Source organism: Hypanus sabinus, unplaced genomic scaffold (assembly GCF_030144855.1).
Source record: "Hypanus sabinus isolate sHypSab1 unplaced genomic scaffold, sHypSab1.hap1 scaffold_209, whole genome shotgun sequence".
NCBI lineage: Eukaryota > Metazoa > Chordata > Chondrichthyes > Myliobatiformes > Dasyatidae > Hypanus > Hypanus sabinus.
The window spans coordinates 206,486-226,548 of record NW_026780194.1 but is presented as its reverse complement, the minus strand read 5'-3'; the positions used below and the strand labels follow the sequence as shown (position 1 = coordinate 226,548).

At 43.8% G+C, this 20,063-nt stretch overlaps 1 protein-coding gene across 4 annotated transcripts; it reads right to left on the bottom strand.

Annotated features, from left to right (window-relative positions):
* On the bottom strand, window positions 1-19,296 carry LOC132387668 (zinc finger protein 271-like). 4 transcript variants are annotated; one of them, XM_059960042.1, is made up of 5 exons: window positions 17,692-19,296; window positions 15,662-15,829; window positions 13,759-13,869; window positions 12,856-13,023; window positions 1-4,673 (listed from the first exon to the last, which is right to left on the bottom strand). In XM_059960042.1, the coding sequence occupies exon 5, from the start codon at window positions 4,260-4,262 to the stop codon at window positions 2,619-2,621; it is 1,644 nt and encodes a 547-aa protein (XP_059816025.1). In that variant the 5' UTR covers window positions 4,263-4,673; window positions 12,856-13,023; window positions 13,759-13,869; window positions 15,662-15,829; window positions 17,692-19,296; the 3' UTR covers window positions 1-2,618. The 4 variants fall into 4 exon arrangements, with proteins under 4 accessions (XP_059816025.1, XP_059816023.1, XP_059816026.1 ...); XM_059960040.1 differs by lacking the exon at window positions 13,759-13,869; XM_059960043.1 differs by lacking the exon at window positions 13,759-13,869 and having other exon boundaries at window positions 12,856-13,019.
* Between the last annotated feature and the right edge of the window lie 767 nt (window positions 19,297-20,063).

Below are 20,063 nucleotides of genomic sequence, written 5' to 3'. Positions count from 1 at the left end.
TCTCTTTTAAAATCTTTTTATTAATTTTAAACAAACATAAATGAAAGATGAATACAAAGTGTTTGAGAGTACATAATTAATAGTTTAAATAGACATTCAGATATATAATAATAAAAATAGATAACCTCCCAAACTCATAACGTTGATGAACAAAGAAATAAAAAGAAAAAAAAAAGACCCCAGAAAAAAAAGAGAAAAAAAACACTAACCAACATGGGCCGTTGAATAATGTTAAGTACATATACAGTAGTGCGAATAACTCCGAACCTCCATCCAAATAATTAAGGATAATATAAGTAAGATTTAGGAAAAGACAATTCAACTCATATGAAAATGTTTCATCATTTCCATCGAAATACGTCTTTATGTCATCATAGACGCACCTTCTGAATTCTTCAATTAAAACCAACTCTTTGAAGCTGTTAAAATCATCATTTACATGTTCAGATGTGCACCAGCGGTCAAAACACACAAATTTCTCATAAGCAAATTCCGTATGTCTGGTTCATAGATTTCTTCAAATTTCTAAACTTTTGCCTGTCTGCTTCTGGGACCAACTTGTAAGGTTTGAGCACAGCCTGTTTCACTAGGGCATAATGTGTGCTGCGTGACCATGTGGTTAAGGTGTTGAACTAGCGATCTGAAAGTCATGAGTTCGAGCCTCAGCTGAGGCAGCTTGTGTGTCCTTGAGCAAAGCACTGAACCACACACAGCTCCTGCACATTTATAGCCCAGTGGCGATGATTGGGGCAGCATAAATAAATAAATAATAAGCTGCTTCAGCAACTGTCAAAGCAGAATAGGCTTGCTAAGCCTTCCTCTTAATTACACATTGTAAGAGAATTTTCTTTCTGATTTTCTGCCTCTCCAGCCTGAAACTGCTTCCGCCTTTCCAGAGCCTCCACTTTTAATTTTTCTCACTTGTACTGGAGCTCAAGCTCACTCGGTTTACTTTCAGGAAACACCTCCAACTCCTCCACTTTAAACACACCCTCAGATACATCATGTTCAGCTATTATCCTCTGCATCTGTGCCCTCCTGATTGTGAATTTCACCTTAGCAAGCATTAACGTTTTAGCAATACTCAACAACTCAATCCTTCTGGTGTTCTCTAATGCCTGAGAGGTTCACACTTCCAGATATCTATGAACATCCATTGCTGCTGATTTTCCACACACAAATTAATCAAAAGGGATTTCCCCAATGAAATCCATATTAAATTAATCCTTAAATTTGTTCATATCCCAGATGCAGGCCCCATTTTGTTACAAACCGTAACACTTTAGAAACGAACCAGCAGCAACAGACTACTCCCAGTGGCCACACATATTAATTCCATGTCCCATTCCCATTCTGATATGTCTATCCATGGCCTCCTCTACTGTCAAAATTAATCCAAACTCAGGTTGGAGGAACAACACTTTATATACCGGCTGGGTAGCCTCCAACCTGATGGGATGAATACTGACTTCTAACTTCCATTAATGCCCCTCTTCCCCTTCTTACCCCATCACTGACATATTTAATTGTTTGCCTGTTTTCCATGTCTCTCTGGTGCTTCCCCCCACCTTTCTTTCTCCCGAGGCCTCCTGTCCGATGGTCCTTTCCCATCTCCAGCTCTGTATCACGTTCGCCCATCACCTTTCCAGCTCTTAGCTTCATCCCACCACCTCTGGTCTCCTATCATTTCGCATTTCACCCTCCCCCCACTACTTTCAAATCTCTTTGTATCTTTCCTTTCAGTTAGTCCTGACGAAGGGTCTCAGCCTGAAACATCGACATTTCTTCTCCTTATAGATACTGCCTGGCCTGCTGTGTTCCACCAGCATTTTGTGTGCGTTGTTTGAATTTCCAGCATCTGCAGATTTCCTCGTGAGTGTTATGTGTATAAACGTGTATAAATACAACTCCCAAACTATTGAGCTCGGGGGAAACAAGGCATTGAGTCTTGAGATGGGAAAGTATGAAAGTTCTGTTCAACCACAGAATAGGTGATGAGAGAGATATTTGTAATCCAGGATAAATGTTGAGAGAAGGCAATTATGTCGTATTCCACAGGTTCCATGGTGGTAAAATGAGACCAACAGTCGCTGTAGATTTTATCTGTCATCTTTCCAAATCCACATACTAATTATCACCCGAAGTGACTTATCATAAGGGGTATCATCTTCAAATGAATTACCAAACCACAGCCAGGCAAGGGTTAACACATCAGTGGTCTCCACAGGATATCACAAATCAGATCCACTGCCATGGATCAAATGAGGTGACAACCACACATTTGAGTACGGTGAATCGATAATTAGCCCACCCTTGTGGGCAAAGTAAAGTTCCGAACAGTGACCCTTGGCCACTAGTTCCCTGGTTTCGATTCTTCCATTTTTCCTCCTTCGTCTCCGTCTGACTCTGTGTTTGTGTCCTCGGTTAAAACTAAACAAGCTGCGAGCGACGTAAACAAGCTGCGTCAGACACATTTGCCTTCTTAATCTCTCTCTCTCTCTTAAAATGACAGTCCACAGCAAACAAAACCTAGGGATTCATAACAATGGCCACTGCCCATTGTGAGCTGACAGGTGTGCCAGTAGGTGGGATGACTGAGTGAATCCTTTCCCACATTCTCAGCAGGTGAACCGCCTCTCTCTAGTGTGAACTCGCTGGTGTGCCAGCAGGGTAGATGACTGAGTGAATCCCCTCCCACAGACTGAGCAGGTGAACGGTCTCTCCCCAGTGTGAACTCGCTGATGTGCCATTAGGGTAGATGACTGAGTGAATCCTTTCCCACAGACTGAGCAGGTGAACGGCTTCTCCCCACTGTGAACTCGCTGATGACTCTGTAGGGTGAATGAACGAGTGAATCCCTTCCCACAGACTGAGCAGGTGAAAGGCCTCTCCCCAGTGTGAACTCGCTGATGTGCCAGTAGGGTAGATGACTGAGTGAATCCCTTCCCACAGACTGAGCAGGTGAACGGCCTCTCCCCAGTGTGAACTCGCTGATGTACCAGTAGGGTAGATGACTGAGTGAATCCTTTCCCACAGACTGAGCAGGTGAACGGCCTCTCCCCAATGTGAACTCGCTGATGATTCCATAGGTTGGATAAATGAGTGAAGCTCTTCCCACAGACTAAGCAGATGAATGGCTTCTGCCCAGTGTGAACTCGCTGGTGTCTCTGTAGGTTACCTAACTGGTTGAATCCCTTCTCACAGACTGAGCAGGTGAACGGCTTCTCCCCAGTGTGAACTCGCTGGTGACTCCGTAAGTCAGATGACCGAGTGAATCTCTTCCCACATTCTGAGCAGGTGAACGGCCTCTCCCCAGTGTGAACTCGCTGATGACTCTGTAGGGTGGATGACCGAGTGAATCCTTTCCCACATTCTGAGCAGGTGAATGGCTTCTCCCCGGTGTGAACTCGCTGATGTCTCTGTAGGCTGAATAAATTAGTGAATCTCTGCCCACAGACTGAGCAGTTGAACGGCCTCTCCCCAGTGTGAACTTGCTGATGGTTCCATAAGTTGGATAAATGAGTGAAGCTCTTCCCACATTCTGAGCAGGTGAACGGCTTCTCCCCAGTGTGAACTCGCTGATGTACCAGTAGGGTAGATGACTGAGTGAATCCTTTCCCACAGACTGAGCAGTTGAATGGCTTCTCTCCAGAGTGATCTCGCTGATGTCTCCGTAGGTGAGATGACTGAGTGAATCCCTTCCCACAGACTGAGCAGGTGAATGGCTTCTCCCCAGTGTGAACTCGCTGATGTACCAGTAGGGTAGATAACCGAGTGAATCCCTTCCCACATTCTGAGCAGGTGAATGGCTTCTCCCCGGTGTGAACTCGCTGATGTGTCTGTAGGCTGAATAAATTAGTGAATCTCTGCCCACAGACTGAGCATGTTAACAGTTTCTCCCCAGTGTGAACTCGCTGATGTCTCTGTAGGCTGGATAAATTAGTGAATCTCTTCCCACAGACTGAGCAGGTGAATGGCTTCTCCCCAGTGTGAACTTGCTGATGTTCCAGTAGGTGGGATGACTGAGTGAATCCTTTCCCACAGACTGAGCAGGTGAACGGCTTCTCCCCAGTATGAACTCGCTGATGTCTCCGTAGGTTGGATGACTGAGTGAATCCCTTTCCACAGACTGAGCAGGTGAATGGCTTCTCCCCAGTGTGAACTCGCTGGTGAGCCATTAGGTCAGATGACTGAGTGAATCCCTTCCCACAGAGTGAGCAGGTGAACGGCCTCTCCCCAGTGTGAACTCGCTGGTGAGCCATTAGGTCAGATGACCGAGTGAATCCTTTCCCAGAATTTCAGCAGATGACCAGCCTCTGCCCGGTGTGGTGTGAACTGATTGGTATGTTCACAGGTGAGAAGACTGTCTGAACCCCTTCTCACACACAGAACAGATGAATGGCCTTGCCCAGTGTGAACTTGCTGATGTACATTCAATTGTGATAACTGAGTGAATCCATTCCCACTGTCTGAGCAGGTGAACGGTCTTTCTCCTGTGTAAATTACAGGTGTGCCAGTTGGTCTAATGCCCAAGTGAATCCCTCCCCACAGTCTGAACAGGAAGGATGGTCAATTGGTTCCCTTGCTCCACTTTTTAAACATCTAGACAGAGACATCAAAACTGTTGTGCCGTGCTTGAGCTTCCTGGAGACTAATACCTTCTCATTTTTAACCTGTAAAAAGATTTACAAAATCCATCAATGGGTTTAGGGCAACATTTCAGTTGAGATTACTTGAGTTGTCAAGGTTTGATCTGGTATCACACTGTTACAGTGAGGTTCTACCCAAGCTGGACAGAGAAATTATTTCCTGACTGGGCAGAGTGCTGGTATCTGGAATGACCATCAATTCTCTGATGCTCTTCCTGTCTCTATAAGAATGGGGCATTTCTGCCGTCTCCAATCTGTGCCTTGGCTCAGTTTACTCTCTCCATTGGTATTATTCCCTCTTCCTGCTGAGCAGCATGGGTTCTTCACCCCCCAGTAACTGAAACACTCTCACACAAATAGTCTTTCTTGACGTGTATTGGAGTATTAAATATTGGAGTATAAATTTTGCTGGACCAAAACTATGCAGTCAGCTTTGACTTGCTATTTGCTATGCATGAAATCTTAGGAATGTAGAAGACAAAGGTGTCTTAATGAGGGGTAGCTGAGAGATGTAGATTAGTTTGGTCAAGCTTTGAAGCTTGCTATTTTGCTATGCATGGACCCAATTTAGTAGAATGAAACCTTAGGAATGTAGAAGACAAAGGTGTGTTAATGAGGGGTAGCTGAGAGATGAAGATTAGAACATGATTAAATCAATTGGTACAAACAATGGTGGCAAGATGTAAGTGTAGTACGTGTGATACGCAACTATAGATCGATTACATATGCTAATACAACTGGACAAATACTATAAAAAATGCTGTGTCCGAGGATCGGGGGGGCGGGGGGGGGGTGGCTGGGTGCAATCAGCGACTAGCTCAATGACTGTCTCAGCTTTGATTTGCAAATTAAAGTTTCTTCTTGAAGAATCTTCTGCGTCTCTTGGTCATTTGTGAGGCACGAAAAACCACAACACAATTGGCGTCATGAACAGGACCGGAAAGAGACCCGCGGAAAGGAAACGGCAGATTGGGGATGCTTCCCAGTCCTCCGGGACGCCACAAGGCTAACAGAATTAAGGGTGCACCCAAACAAATGGTAAGCGCTTTCTGCGACAATTTAGACTAAGAATTCTGTCGGTTTTGGGGAGGTCTTGGAGTCTCTGAAGTGTGGAACCACTGCTGCAGGAATCTGCCAGAATTGGGATTTAACAGAGGAGGCTCAAGGAATTGATCAAGAACACTGCAGTGAGGGTAAGTACAAATAATTTAAAAAGACGTTAAGAAAAAGTTGGTAAATCACTGTGGGTACCGCTTCGTACGAAACGAAGGGCTGAACGGGCAGGGAAAGGAAATTAGTTTTTATTAAGATGGTAGGATTCTCCGGGAAAACACAGTTGACACAGTGCACGGCTCCAGTGCAGTTCAGAATAGGAAATAAAGAAATTGTTTTGCCGGTGCTAGTATTTAAAGGAACTCCGATTAATTTGTTAGGCAGAGATGCCTTATTGAAATTGGAATTTAAAATTAGAATGTACCAGAAATGGGCTGAATGTGGAAAGAGCAGTGGCTCAATTGATAGTGCAAGAAGACAAGAAGGCTAATGTCTTTTGGATAGGAGACATCGCAGATCAGATTCAGGAAATCTGGGAAAAATGGAAAAAGGGCGTGCAGGCTATATTACCCAGGGCTGTCACGTCCAAATCTGAGCTACATTGTACAGTGATTTTTGACGAGACTCAGAACAGGGAGTTAGAGGAGAGATGGCACCTGGAGGCATGTACCCAACAGCACCTGGAAGGGGAAGCTGTGATAATTGGAAAGCAAGGGGCAGCTTTACAAGTTAAGTGGAACACCTTTTAAGAAAAATGGTACAGGATACCGGAGGCTGCGCCCCACATAACGGTGTTGGTAAACAAGGGATATCAGTCTAAAGACTTAGGACCCTTAGTTAAGAGTGCTGAAACCGTAACAGTGTGGAGGAAAATCATGCCCGAGGTGTGGGTATCAGAAGACAACAATTGCAGTAAAATAATGGTAAGTGTAGATATGGTAGGGACAGTAAGAGAGGTCGAAATAACTCCCCAACCACACCTGCCCTTGCTGGGAAAGGAAAGAGGCCAGCAGAAAGATAAAAGGTTAGATGAGTTGCCGTCTATTCTGTGGTCACAGCCTGACAAGGACGTAGGGAACAGCTCGTCCGGTGGAAATAAGGCTGAAAAAAGGAGCAATTCCACACAGGAGACCACAATACCCACTAAGACCAGAAGCAGAAGAGGAAATAGCATCGACAGTGCAGGGATTGCTTGAATTAGGGGTGCTTAAAAGAACAAAGAGTCCATGTAATACCCCGTTGCTGCCGGTCTTAAAAGCAGATAAATCTAAGTGGAGATTGGTGCATGATTTGCGAGCGGTAAATGATGTGGTAGAGGAGTGGCCAGCGGTAGTCCCCAACCCACACACGCTTTTGACTAATGTCCTACCAGAAGCAAGTTACTTTTCAGTGATTGATTTGTGTTCGGCTTTCTTCAGCATTCCTCTAGCCGACCAGTGTCAGTATCTGTTTGCATTTACGTAGTGAGGTGCTCAGTATACCTATACCAGAATGCTGCAAGGATTTAAACATTCACCACACATTTTTAATCAGGTGTTGAAGGCAGACCTAGAGGGCATGCCATTGGAAAGTACATTGTTACAGTATGTGGATGACCTGTTGATTTGCTCTCACAGTAAGGAACAGTGTGAGCAGGACACTATAACTCTGTTAGAGAAGCTAGCGCACAGAGGACCTAAAGTATCCAAAAAGAAACTGCAATTTTGCACGCAGCAAGTGGAGTACCTAGGCAGGGTAATATCCAAGGGAGTGAAGGCAATAGCACTAGATCAGATTGAGGCAATACTAAGGCCCCCAAACCCGAGACTGTAGGGCAGATGATGACGATTTTGGGAATGGCAGGGTACAGCTCAGATTGGATAGGAGAATAGGCTGAGATTGTGGCACCTTTGGAAAAGATAATGAAAGAAGCAGGACATACAAATTTGAAGAATGGCTTACAGTGGAATGGAGAGGCGGAGATAGCTTTCAATACTATTCAGCTGGAATTGCAGTCAGCACCAGCATTAGCTTTGCCTGACTACAAGAAGGTTTTTCATTTGTATATATCCAACCGACAGGAGGGTTATGTCACAGAGGTTTTAACACAAGAGACAGGCACAGGATGAGTTTAGATGAGGTGGCTCAGGGGTATCCACCCTGTTATCAGGGATTGGCTGTGCTGTACTATGCATATGAAAAGGCGTAATCATTAACCCTGGGCTATCCTGTGACTCTGTACACACACCACAAAGTAGCAGAATTGTTGGAAAGAGGGAAATTTGTGCTAACGCCAGCCAGGGTAGCAGTGGATCAGATGCTATTGACATTTCCTGACATATCTATACAGAGATGCACTACCAGTAATATAGCCAATTTTGTCCCTTTGGACTATGATGGAGAACCCCATGATTGTGTAGGGAAGACGATAGCATTTGCCAAATTGAGAGCAGATTTACAGTCAGTACCTCTAGAGGATGCAGATAAAAAGGTTCTGTTAGTAGATGGCTCTTGTTATAGGGATTATGATGGAAATCATGCAGGTTTCTCAGTAGTACAGCATGATCAGTCGAGCTATAAGATTATTAGGATGGAGTCCTGTCCCCAACCATGTTCCGACCAACTAGCGGAAATCAAAGCCCTGACAGTTGCGTGTGAAATGATGGAAGGTGAGAAAGTGGACATCTATACTGATTCGGCATATGCTCATGGAGTTTGCCATTTGTTCGGGGCAGTGCGGAAGCAGAGAGGTTTTAAAAAAAGTAGCGGAGATCCCATACAACATTGTCAGCAAATTCTAGACTTAATAAAAGCTATAATGAAACCTAAAGCATTGGCTATAGTAAAATGCCAGGCACATAAAAAGGGAAATGATGTAATTACAAAGGGAAATCAAGCTGCGGACGAGGCAGCCAGAAAGGCGTCTGGATGTACATCAGCTGTCATTGCCCCCCAGGTAAGCCTAACTCCAGAACCTGAGGTAGAGGACCTAATTGAAATACAAGGTAAGGCAACTTTGGCAGAACAGACAATGTGGAGACGGAAGGGGAGCCAAGCAGAACCCGGAAGGCTTGTGGAGCATGGAAGACGGTTTGTTGGTAGCGCCCACCCCTCTACTGACGATTCTGATTTCAGAAGCGCATGGGATTGACCATTGTGCATTGGGGGAAGTGATAAAGAAAATAAAGGATGGTTTTTCGTCACCTCATTTACAGGCTTCAGTGGACTTTGTCTTGTCACAGTGCGAGGTATGCGAACAGAATAATGTTCGGAAAGGAATTACAACCCCAATAGGTCACATTCCTGTACCTGAAGGACCATTTAAACATCTAGTGATTGATTACATAGATATGATAAAGACAGCGAGAGGGAAAAGATACATGCTGGTAGTAATCGATCGATTTAGCAGATGGGAGGAGGTGGTACCTTCAAGAGATCAAGGGGCAAAGACAGTGGTAAAATTTCTGACAAATGAAGTGATCCCAAGGTTTGGAATACCGACAGAAGTTAGCTCAGACAATGGTTCAGCTTTTATCCAGAAAGTGGTCAAATTGGTACTACAGGCGCTGAGGATAAAGCAAAGATTTGGATATGTATACCACCCTCAGTCACAGGGCATGGTAGAGAGAATTAATGGAACCCTGAAAGCCAAACTAAATAAAATTTGTGCAGACACTAAACTTAATTGGGTTGATGCTTTACCGTTAGCATTGATGAATTACCGCATGCAAACTAATCGAATGACATGCCTGACACCGCTTGAGATTGCTGCAGGCTGGGAAGCTATCATACCTGTGATAGGGGTAAGCAAAAATGTTGAATGGATAAACTATATATACTATAATCAGCAGAGATTCATCAACTGCACCGATGATGCACTGGAGGCCTTAGGGCAACAGCTAGATATAACCAGCAGGATGGCGTGGCAAAACAGACAGGTACTGGATTGGCTTTTGGCAGAAAAAGGGGGTGTGTGTGTAATGTTTGGAGAACAATGCTGCACTTTCATACCGAACAATACTAGCCCAAAAGGGTCTTTCACCAGAGCAATGAATAAACTAAAGAATCTGCAGTTGGAGGTCAAACAGAATGCAGGATTTGAACATCAGTTCTTTGGTTGGTTGGAAAGTAGACTCGGAGCATGGGGAGCATGGTTGACTAAAATTGCAATAACTGTCAGTATTATATTGTTGAGCTGTGTGCTTGTGCTGTGCTGTTTTCTTCCTTGTCTCAAATCTCTTGTAGTGTGTGCTGCAGCCAAACAATTTCCGATGCTCGTGGCAATTACTGAAGCAAGCTTAGTGGAGAAAGAAACACCGAAAATGTATCGTTACAGCCTACAACACCTGCAGGATGGACAAGAGCAAAACGACAGTGGGGGAGTAGATTGTAAGGGCTTCTGAGTCTTTTTCCCTGACTCAGGTACAGAGGGACAGGTTTTTGGCTCAGTGGCCCAGGGTAGCAGGGAGAGAATACTTTGAGGTCTTGGCGCAGAAAATTATAGTTTACCCGAGATTTGGAAATAAATGCTTGAGTTTATTGAGGCTTTTGCGTGCGGACTCTTAGTCTTCTTTCTCTGGGTCTCAAAGGGGGGATATATTGGAGTATTGGAGTATAAAAATATTATGGAGTATAAAACTTGTATCATTTGCTGTGTAACTAGTCAGTTTGCTATGCATGTACTCAATTTAGTAGAATGAAGTCTTAGGAATGTAGAAGACAACGATGTGTTAATGAGAGGTAGCTAAAGAAATGTAGATTAGAACATTGCTCAGTTCTGAGTTTATTATTTGCTGTGCATATACTCAATTTGGTAGGAGACTGAAGTCTTAGGAATGTAGAAGACAATGGTGTGTTAATGAGAGGTAGCTAAGAGATGTAGATTAGAACATGATTAAGCCAATTGATAGGAACAATAGGGACATGATGTACGTGTAGTAAGTGTAATAGGCAACTATAAATCGATTACATATGCTAATACAACTGGACAAATACTATAAAAAATGCTGTGTCCAGAGATCGGTGGGCAATCAGCGACTAGCTCAATGACTGTCTCAGCTTTGATTTGCAAATTAACGTTTAACCCTTCTTGAAGAATCTTCTGTGTCTCCTGGTCATTTGTAAGGCACGAAAAACCACGACATAATTACCCCACAGGGGAAAACAGGGTTGTCACCAGCTGAAATCATTTCCGGATGGCCCATGAGGACACCCTGGGAACAAAGTCTCAGGATTAAAAGCAAAGTGAATAAGAATAAGGAACCTTGGTTCTTGAGGGATATTGGAACTGATAAAGAAGGAGAGAGATGTATGACGTATAAGTAACAGGGATCAAATAAGGTACTTGAGGAGAATACAAAAAGTAAGAAAATACTTAAGAAAGAAATCAGGAGGGCTAAAAGAAGACATGAGGTTGCTTTGGCAGTCGGGGTGAAGGATAATCAAGAGCTTCTACAGGTATGTTAAGTGCAAAAGGATAGTAAGGGATAAAATTGGTCCTATTGAAGATCAGAGTTGTCGGCTATTTATGGAACCAAAAGAAATGGGGGAGATCTTAAATGTTTTTTTTTTGCACCTGTATTTACAAAGGAAACTTGCATGGAGTCAATGGAAATAAGGCAAACAATTCATGAGGTCATGGAACCTTTTCAGATAGAAGAGGTGCTTGCTATCTTGAGGCAAGTCAGAGTAGATAAATCTCCAGGACCTGACAAGGTATTTTCTCGGACTTTGAAGGAGACCAGTGTTGAAATTGCAGGGGCCCTGGCAGATATATTTTAAATTTCGTTACCTACGGGAGAGGTGCCAGAGGATTTGAGGATAGCTCATGTTGTTCTGCTTTATAAAAAAGGCTCTAAAAGTAATTCAGGAAATTATTGGCCAGTAAGTTTGACATTGGTAGTGGGTAAATTATTGGAAGGAGTACCAAGAGATAGGATTTACAAGCATTTAGATAGACAGGAACCTATTAGGGTGAGTCAACATGGCTTTATGTGCGGTAGGTCATGTTTAACAAATCTATTAGAGTTTTTTGAGGAGGTTATAAGGCAAGTGGATGAAGGCAGGGCTGTGGATGTTGTCTGTATGGACTTCAGTAAGGCCTTTGACAAAGTCCCGCATTGGAGGCTAGTTAGGAAGATTCAGTCACTAGGTATACATGGTAAGGTAGTAAATTTGATTAGACATTGGTTCAATGGAAGAAGTCAGACAGTGGTAGTGGAGGATTGCTTCTCTGAGTGGTGGCCTGTAACTAGTGGTGTGCCACAGGGATCAGTGCTGGGTCCATTGTTATTTACCATCTATATCAATGATCTGGATGATAATTTGGTAAATTGGATCAGCAAATTTGCTGATGATACAAGGATTGGAGGAGTAGTGGACAGTGAAGAAGGTTTTCAATGCTTGCAGAGGGATCTGGACCAGCTAGAAAAATGGGCTGAAAAATGGCAGATGCAGTTTAATACAGACATGTGTGAGGTATTGCACTTTGGAAGGAAAAAACAAAGTAGAACATACAGGGTAAATGGTAGGGCACTGAGGAGTGCACTAGAACAGAAGGATCTAGGAATACTGATACAAAATTCCCTAAAAGTGGTGTCACAGCTAGATAGGGTAGTAAAGAGAGCTTTTAGTACATTGGCCTTTATGAATCAAAGTATTGAGTATAGGAGTTGGAATGTTATGGTGAGATTGTATAAGGCATTGGTGAGGCCGAATTTGGAGTATTGTATGCAGTTTTAGTCACCGAATTACAGGAAGGATAGTAATAAGGTTAAAAGAGTGCAGAGAAGGTTTATGAGGATGTTGACAGGACTTGAGAACTGAGTTACAGAGAAAGGTTGAACAGGTTAAGACTCTATTCCTTGGAGCATAGAAGAATGAGCGGAGACTTCATAGAGGTATATAAAATTATGATGGGTATAGATAGAGTGAATGCAAGCAGGCTTTATCCACTGAGGCTAGGGGAGAAAAAAACCAGAGGACAGGGGTTAAGGGTGAAGGGTGAAAAGTTTAAAGGGAACATTAGGGGGGGGGGGCTTCTTCACAACTGGTTCTGACAGAGGCATAACTGGTTCTTCTGGGCACATTCAGTCTCACTCCCAACCATTTCCTACCTTCCTTTGTACAGGTATGTAATGTCTAAAGGACCAGTGTTTGAGTAAATGAGACTCACCAAACTTTCTCCTGACTGAATCACTGGAATCTCCGAGTCAGATGGGTTCTCTCCAGTTGATGCTCTCAGTCCTCGGGCTGGTTCACTTGTTGCTGTTCCCACGTCTTCAGTAGTGGTTTGCTTCCAGTTGCGGTTTTTCTTCCAATAAATCTCTCACCACAGGTCTAACTTTAACCACAAAGATAATGAAGCACATTAACAATAAAAAGGAGAACCAAACATTTCTGCTTAATGTTACTCTGAACAGCACTCACTGACAGTTAAACACTGAAGGCAGATTTAATGATCCCTGTGAACCATCTTTTATTTTCCCTCACATGTTACAGAATGATATGGGATAAGAAGGAGCCATCATTCAATCATGGTAAGATACATGACACAGGAACAGAATCAGGTGATTCAATCCATCTGGTCTGCCCACCATTCAACCATGGTTGATTTTTATTCCAACATATTCCTGTCTTCCTCCAGTAACCCTGAAGCTACTTAGCAATCATGAATATATTAATCTTTGTCATAAATATACACAAATGGCATCCTCAACCAACCTCTACGGCAAAAAATTCCACAGATCAGACAGCTTTTAGCCAAAATTTTTTTCTTATCTCAGTTTTAAAGAGAAGTATCTTTATTCTGAGACTGTGCTGTCAGATCACAGACTCTGTCTAATGGAAACCTCCCCTCCCTTTCCAGTGTATACAGGCTTTTCAGCATTTGGTACGTTTACTTAACCATACATCCTTCCACTACCACCACCGTCCCTCTGAACTCCATTGCGCACAGGCCCAGACCCATCAAATGCTCCTCATACATAAAGCCGATCATTCCTGAGATTGTTCATGTAAACCTCATTAGCAACAACTGTACTGAACACATTTCCAGCAATAACAGACAAAATGGTACCAGATAATTGACAGGGAAAAGCTGTGCTTTCTTTACTGATGTCCTATCACAGGACGAGTCATTTCCATTTCCAGGTTAAATCAGGTCCATTTCAGGAAATACAAATCAGTCCTGGGTGAATGTAATAAAAAGAAACTGGAATTACCAGAAACACTCAGCGGGTAAGGAACAGCTGTGGGATCTACAATTCAGGTTAATAACGTTTCATCAGAATGACTTCAAACATTTTCAGATTTTAGTGCTGATCTCCAGCAACTTGAAATTCTGCTTGATTTCCACCGATTTTACTTGGATCAGAAACTGATATCCCGGGACCCAACCTCACAGAGTCGCACAGATGAATCTGCCACTGACCCTGAGAGTCTCTTGGACTCGAGTCCCATGCTTAGTGACGATTCCTGGGGTTAAACCCATTGCTACTGGTCATCTATGTCAATAATTTAGTTGTGAAAGTACAGGGTATGGGGAGAGAGTTTGCAGCAAGTTCAAACAATTACTTTTTTTGAAAGACAGTCAGTATAAACACTCCCCTCTCTTTCCCTCTCCCCACTCAGAACTGACCAAAAGCGACTTCAGAAGATGCAAGAGTAACCACTGTGAGGGAATGGGAGTGGTTTCAAAGGGCTGGCCTGCTGGAAGCACATTACCAGACCTGGAGTGATTGCAACTGGGTCTGACAGAGGCATAACTGGTTCTTCTGGGCACATTCTCCAACTCCAACTATTTCCTACCTTCCTTTGTACAGGTATGTAATGTCAATGTGTGTTATGTGGTAAACACTTGTGAGAAGGGATACTCTGTGGAAATCACTGTCGGTAATACTTTGTGTTGGATCTGGATTGGGAGTACCTTGTGGAATCTACCTGTGTGAACCCCTGCCTGGGTGGTCATTCCCTTTGCAGAGAGTACTCCTGTGATAAGCTACTTTTATTGATAATTCGTATGTGGATTTAGAACGACGACGGATAAGACCTACGGCGACTGTTATCCTGTTTTACCACTGTGGAATTTGTGGAATTCAACGTAATTACCTTCTCTCGACATTCACCTTGGATTACCAATATCTCTCTCTCGTCATTGATTCTGTGTATGAACTGAACTTTCATACTTCACCATCTCAAGACTTAAAGCTTGGTATTCCCTGAGCTCATTGGTTTGGGAGTTATATTTACACTTATGTGTACTCGTAACACCTTTAACTTTTGGTTATTTTGCTTAATTTGTTATATAATAAGTAGATACAAATAAAGACAGTGGTTTTAACATCAAAGAAGGTAAAAGGGTTAACACTTCGTTAAAAAAATAGCAGCCTGTTTTTCTGACAGAAACTGCTAATGATCAACCAATGTGCTAAGCCTTGCTGAGCCGTATTTCTTCTTGAGGGTAGCTAGCTAGGGTTTCAGGATGCTTATCTCCTTGTGCACTCATGTGTAGAGATAGGACAGCTTCAGTCTGTTCTGTGTGTGCAAGCCATTATGACTATTTTGTAATTTGTCTTTAGGGGCTGTCATGTAGTAAGTAGCTTTGTCTTGGGTGGGGAGTATCTGGATGGATATATCTGGGGTGTAAGGGGAATTGTTGGTCAGTTAGTGAATTGAGTGGGAACAGTCATCAACTGTTCCTGTTTGTAACTGAGTAAGCCCCGGGTACTTGGAATAAAGAGTTTGTACTTATATGGTCTCTAAGTGACTTTCTCCAGATTCGATTTCCACAGATTGGGAGTGGTTTCAAAGGGCTGGGCTGCTGGAAGCACTGTACCAGACCTGCAGTGATTGCAACTGGGTCTGACAGAGGCATAACTGGTTCTTCTGGGCACATTCAGTTTCACTCCAGCTATCTCCTACCTTCCCTTGTACAGGTATGTGATGTCTAAAGGACCAGTGTTTGAGTGAATGAGACTCACCAAACTTTCTCCTGACTGAATCACTGGAATCTCCGAGTCAGATGGGTTCTCTCCAGTCGGTGCTCTCAGTCCTCGGGCTGGTTCACTTGTTGCTGTTCCCTCATCTTCAGTCGTGGTTTGCTTCCAGTTGTGGTTTTTCTTCCAATAAATCTCTCACAGCAGGTCTAACTTTAACCAGAGAGACAATGAAGCACATTAACAATATAAAGGAAATCCAAACATGTCTGCTTAATGTTACTAAGAACAAATCTCACTGAAATTTAAACATTGAAGGCAATACAGTAATGATCTCAGTGAACAATCGGTTATTGTCCCTCACATGACACAAAACAATATGGGATCAGAAGGAGCCATCATTCAGTTATGGTAAGACATAAAGAACAGAATTAGGTGATTTGATCCATCCCATCTGCTCCACTACTCAACCATGGTTGATTTTTATTCCAACACCATATTCTTGCCTTCCTCCTGTAACCCTGTAGCTACTTAGCAATCTTGAATATATTAATCTCCGTCATAAATATACCCAAATGGCAGCCTCAGGCAAACTCTGTGGCAACAAATTCTACACTTCAGACACCTTTTGGCAAAAAAAGTTACTCAAATGAATTTTAACGGGAAGCATCTTTATTCTGAGACTGTGCTGTCAGATCACAGATTCTCTGTCTAATGGAAACATCCTCTCCGTGTCCACTGTTTCCAGACTTTTCAGCATTCGGTAGGTTTACTTAACCATACATCCCTCCACCACCCCCACCGTCCCTCTGAACTCCAGGTCCAGAAACATCAAATGCTCCTCATACATAAAGCCGATCACTCCTGAGATTATTCATGTGAACCTCGTTAGCAACAACTGTACTGAACACATTTCCAGGAATAACAGACAAAATGGTACCAGGATAATTGATAGGGAAAAGTTGTGCTTCCTTTACCGATGTACTATCACAGAATGAGTCATTTCCATTTCCAGGTTAAATCAGGTCCATTTCAGGAAATATAAACCAGTCCAGAGTGAACGTAATAAAAGAATAAAAGAACGTAATAAATAGAAGCTGGAATTACCAGAAACGCTCAGCAGGTAAGGAACAGCTGCGGGGAGAGGAACAAACTTTACAATTCAGGTTAATGACGTTTTGTCAGAATGATTTCAAACATTTAGTTTTTGGTGCAGATCTCCAGCAACTTGAGATTCTGCTTGATTTTCACCGAATGACAGACTGGTGACAGTGAGGTGTGGGGGAATTTCCAAAGACAGTTTGAACGCCAGACTCACGGGTCTAATCCTACTGTTGTAAACACGAAAAAGCCGTTCCGGAGACGTCAGAACACACCAGAGCTACTGAATGAATGATACATACTACTGTAGAAAAAATTCAAAAATGACAAAGTTAGAAGAAAAAACAAGAACTTTGTCATATATACTTTGAGCCTCACCAAATTTTTATCAACACACCACAGAAAGATTCCCATCCGGACACCTCACGCTCTGCATGGTAACTGCTCCGCCCGTGACTGTGAGGAACGGCAGAGACCTTTGGATACAGATCAGCACATCACAGAAACCATTCTCACCCCGAGACTTCCCAGTCCCTCGGTAAAGCAGGCAGTGAAATCAAAGATCCCCAGAACCTGGGACGTTCTCCTTTCTCACCCACCCCAGTCCGGGAGAAGACACAACAGCCATAAAGCTCCAGGACAAACGCGAGGAGCCTCAGGAAGCGAGACGAGTTCGGGGAAGTTAATGGAGCTCAGTGGCCAAAATCACACCACGTGATCTGGCATCACAAAGCGGAGGGCGGGGCGAATCTGCGGCACACAGCCTCACGTGACCTGTCGGCCGGACTTCCATTTCAATTCTGCGGAAACAGACAGCCTGGGCTCCTGGTTTGGATCGTTCAATGCAGATTAAGTGGAGTCGACACATTTCTGACGAGCCCGGATAGTTGGGAAACAAATGAGTTCCTGGCCCTCAGTTCGGGGCTCACGGCCAACATCGGATCTCCCCGCTCGGGATCGGTCTCAATACTCACCGATGGAAAAGTGATATCTTCGGCCCACAGACAGTGATCCCGACGGAAGAGACGAAAGTCTTTCCCGATCACACCACCGACCCACTTCAGCTCTGAGCGGAGAGGATAACACCGTCCACCCGGAGACTGTGAACATGCGCGAACAGATTGTTACATCATCGGGAGGCGGGGCCTCGGAAACAGACGCGCAGATGCTGCCCATCTGCGGTTAAATGGGAGGGGCAAACGGAATCACGTGTCAGGATTGGTGACACCGCCCCCACCCAGGCCCCCATCCAGCTACTCATTCGTCTGTGGAAAGAAGCAAACTTGCCGCTCACATCACCTCTCACCTTAAATGTATTAGACATTTCAAACCCCAGGAAAAATATATCGTCTGTCCACTCTATCTATTCCTCTTGTAATCTTATAAACGTCCATCCACTCTCACCCCAGCCTGCGCCGCTCTGGAGAAAACAACACAAGTTTGTCCAAACTCTCGTTATAGCTCATGCCCTCTAATCCAGGCAGTGTCCTGGTAAACCTCTTCTGCGCCCTGTCCAAAGCCCCGACATCCTTCCGAGAATGGGAGCGACCAGAACTGTATGAAACACTCCAGATGTGGTCTAACTAGTTCTATAAAACTGTGTTACGAGCTGTAACGTTTTAGAAACGAACCAGCAGCAATAGAGTTCACACTGGAGTCTGGTTTTGATGTTAAAGCCATTGTCTTTAGTAGTATCGACTTATAATATAGTAACAACGAAATAAAGGAAAGTTACCAGTGTAATGTGTATATATGTGTAAATATAATTCCCAGACTATCGAACGTGAGGGAACAAAGCATTGAGTCTTGAGATGGTAAAGTAGGAAAGTTCAGTAATACACGGAATAAATGATGGGAGAGAGATATTTGTAATCCAGGGTGAAACGTAGAGAAAAGGCCGTTACTTCAAAATAACCGTCGACGAAGTTCTTATCCGTTGAATCCGTCCACAGACGAGTTATCAGCGAAAGTGACCTGTCAGAGGAATACCGTCTTCCAGGGGTTACCACACAACATACCCAGGCAAGGGTTAACACAAGATATTCCAAAACCCACTCCTATGGATTATACGAAGTGACAGCCACACACATTCGTTGTGGTTCCGTGTACCGATGATTAACCCACTCTTGTGGGCATAGGAGAGTTCCAAGCCTCAGCTCTCTTGTTCAGTCCACAGTCAGCGCTGTCAGCCTGTGACTGACGTCATAGTCCCGCCTCCTCACACCGACGCTCTTAAAGAAACAGTCACAGTCCGACCTTTGAACTCAATGTTCCAACTAATAATGACAACCATGTCTTTTGCCTTCTTAACCACCCGATCAATCTGTGCAGTCTCTTTCAGGGAGCGATGAACTTCGAGTCTAAAAACCCTCTCATCATCGACATTGTTCAGGGATTTGCATTTAACAGTGTACTGTCTCTCCACATTCGACCTACCGAGCTGCCAAGATGATCATCACTAATCAAATCTCACTGAGATTTCTCAGGTCCTGTTGAATTTATTGCCAATTGCACAAGTACGGGAAGGTACATGGACAGAGAAACACTAACTTGTGGCATCACAGGCAAGTACATTCAGTTAACACACGGAACACAAATTATACGATTCTCTGTCAGTAACAATCTGTAAATATGATTTATGTCATTAGCAATGTATAAAATACTTTGTGTCATGATCAATATTAAAATGTGCATTTTGTCTGAATAACAGACATTGAAATGTTGTAGTTGGTCCCTGTCTCCATTCCTCCTGTAATCCACAACCAGCTCCTGTGTTTTTGTCACAATGAGGGAGAGGTTGTTTTCTTGACACCACTGTGTCGGGGTGATGACTTCTTCTCTGTAGGCTGCCTCGTTATTATTTGAGTTTAGGCCAGCCAGTGTAGTGTAGTCAGCAAATTTAATTAACAGATTGGAGCTGTGGGTGGCGACACGTCAGGAGAATACAGAGAGTAAAGGAGGGGGCAAAGAGGCACCCGTGTGGGGTAAGTGTGCTGAGGGTCAGAGAGACAGAGGTGAGGGAGCCCACTCTTACCACCTGCCGGCGATCTGACAGGAAGTCCAGGATCCAGCTACTCAAGGCAGTGTGAAGGCCGAGGTCTCTGAGCTTCTTGTCGATACTTCACGCCTTCGTATGGCTACTGCTCCGCCCGTGACTGCAAGGAAATGTAGAGAACATCAGAGAAACAAGCCTCCACTCCATGGACTCTTCCTACACTTCCCCTGCCTCGGAAAAGCAGGCCATGTAGTCAAAGAACCTCATTACCTGGACATTCTTGCTGCAAACCAGCTCCCACATCGGGGAAGAGATACAAAAGGCTTAAAGCGCGAACCACCCGGCTCAAGG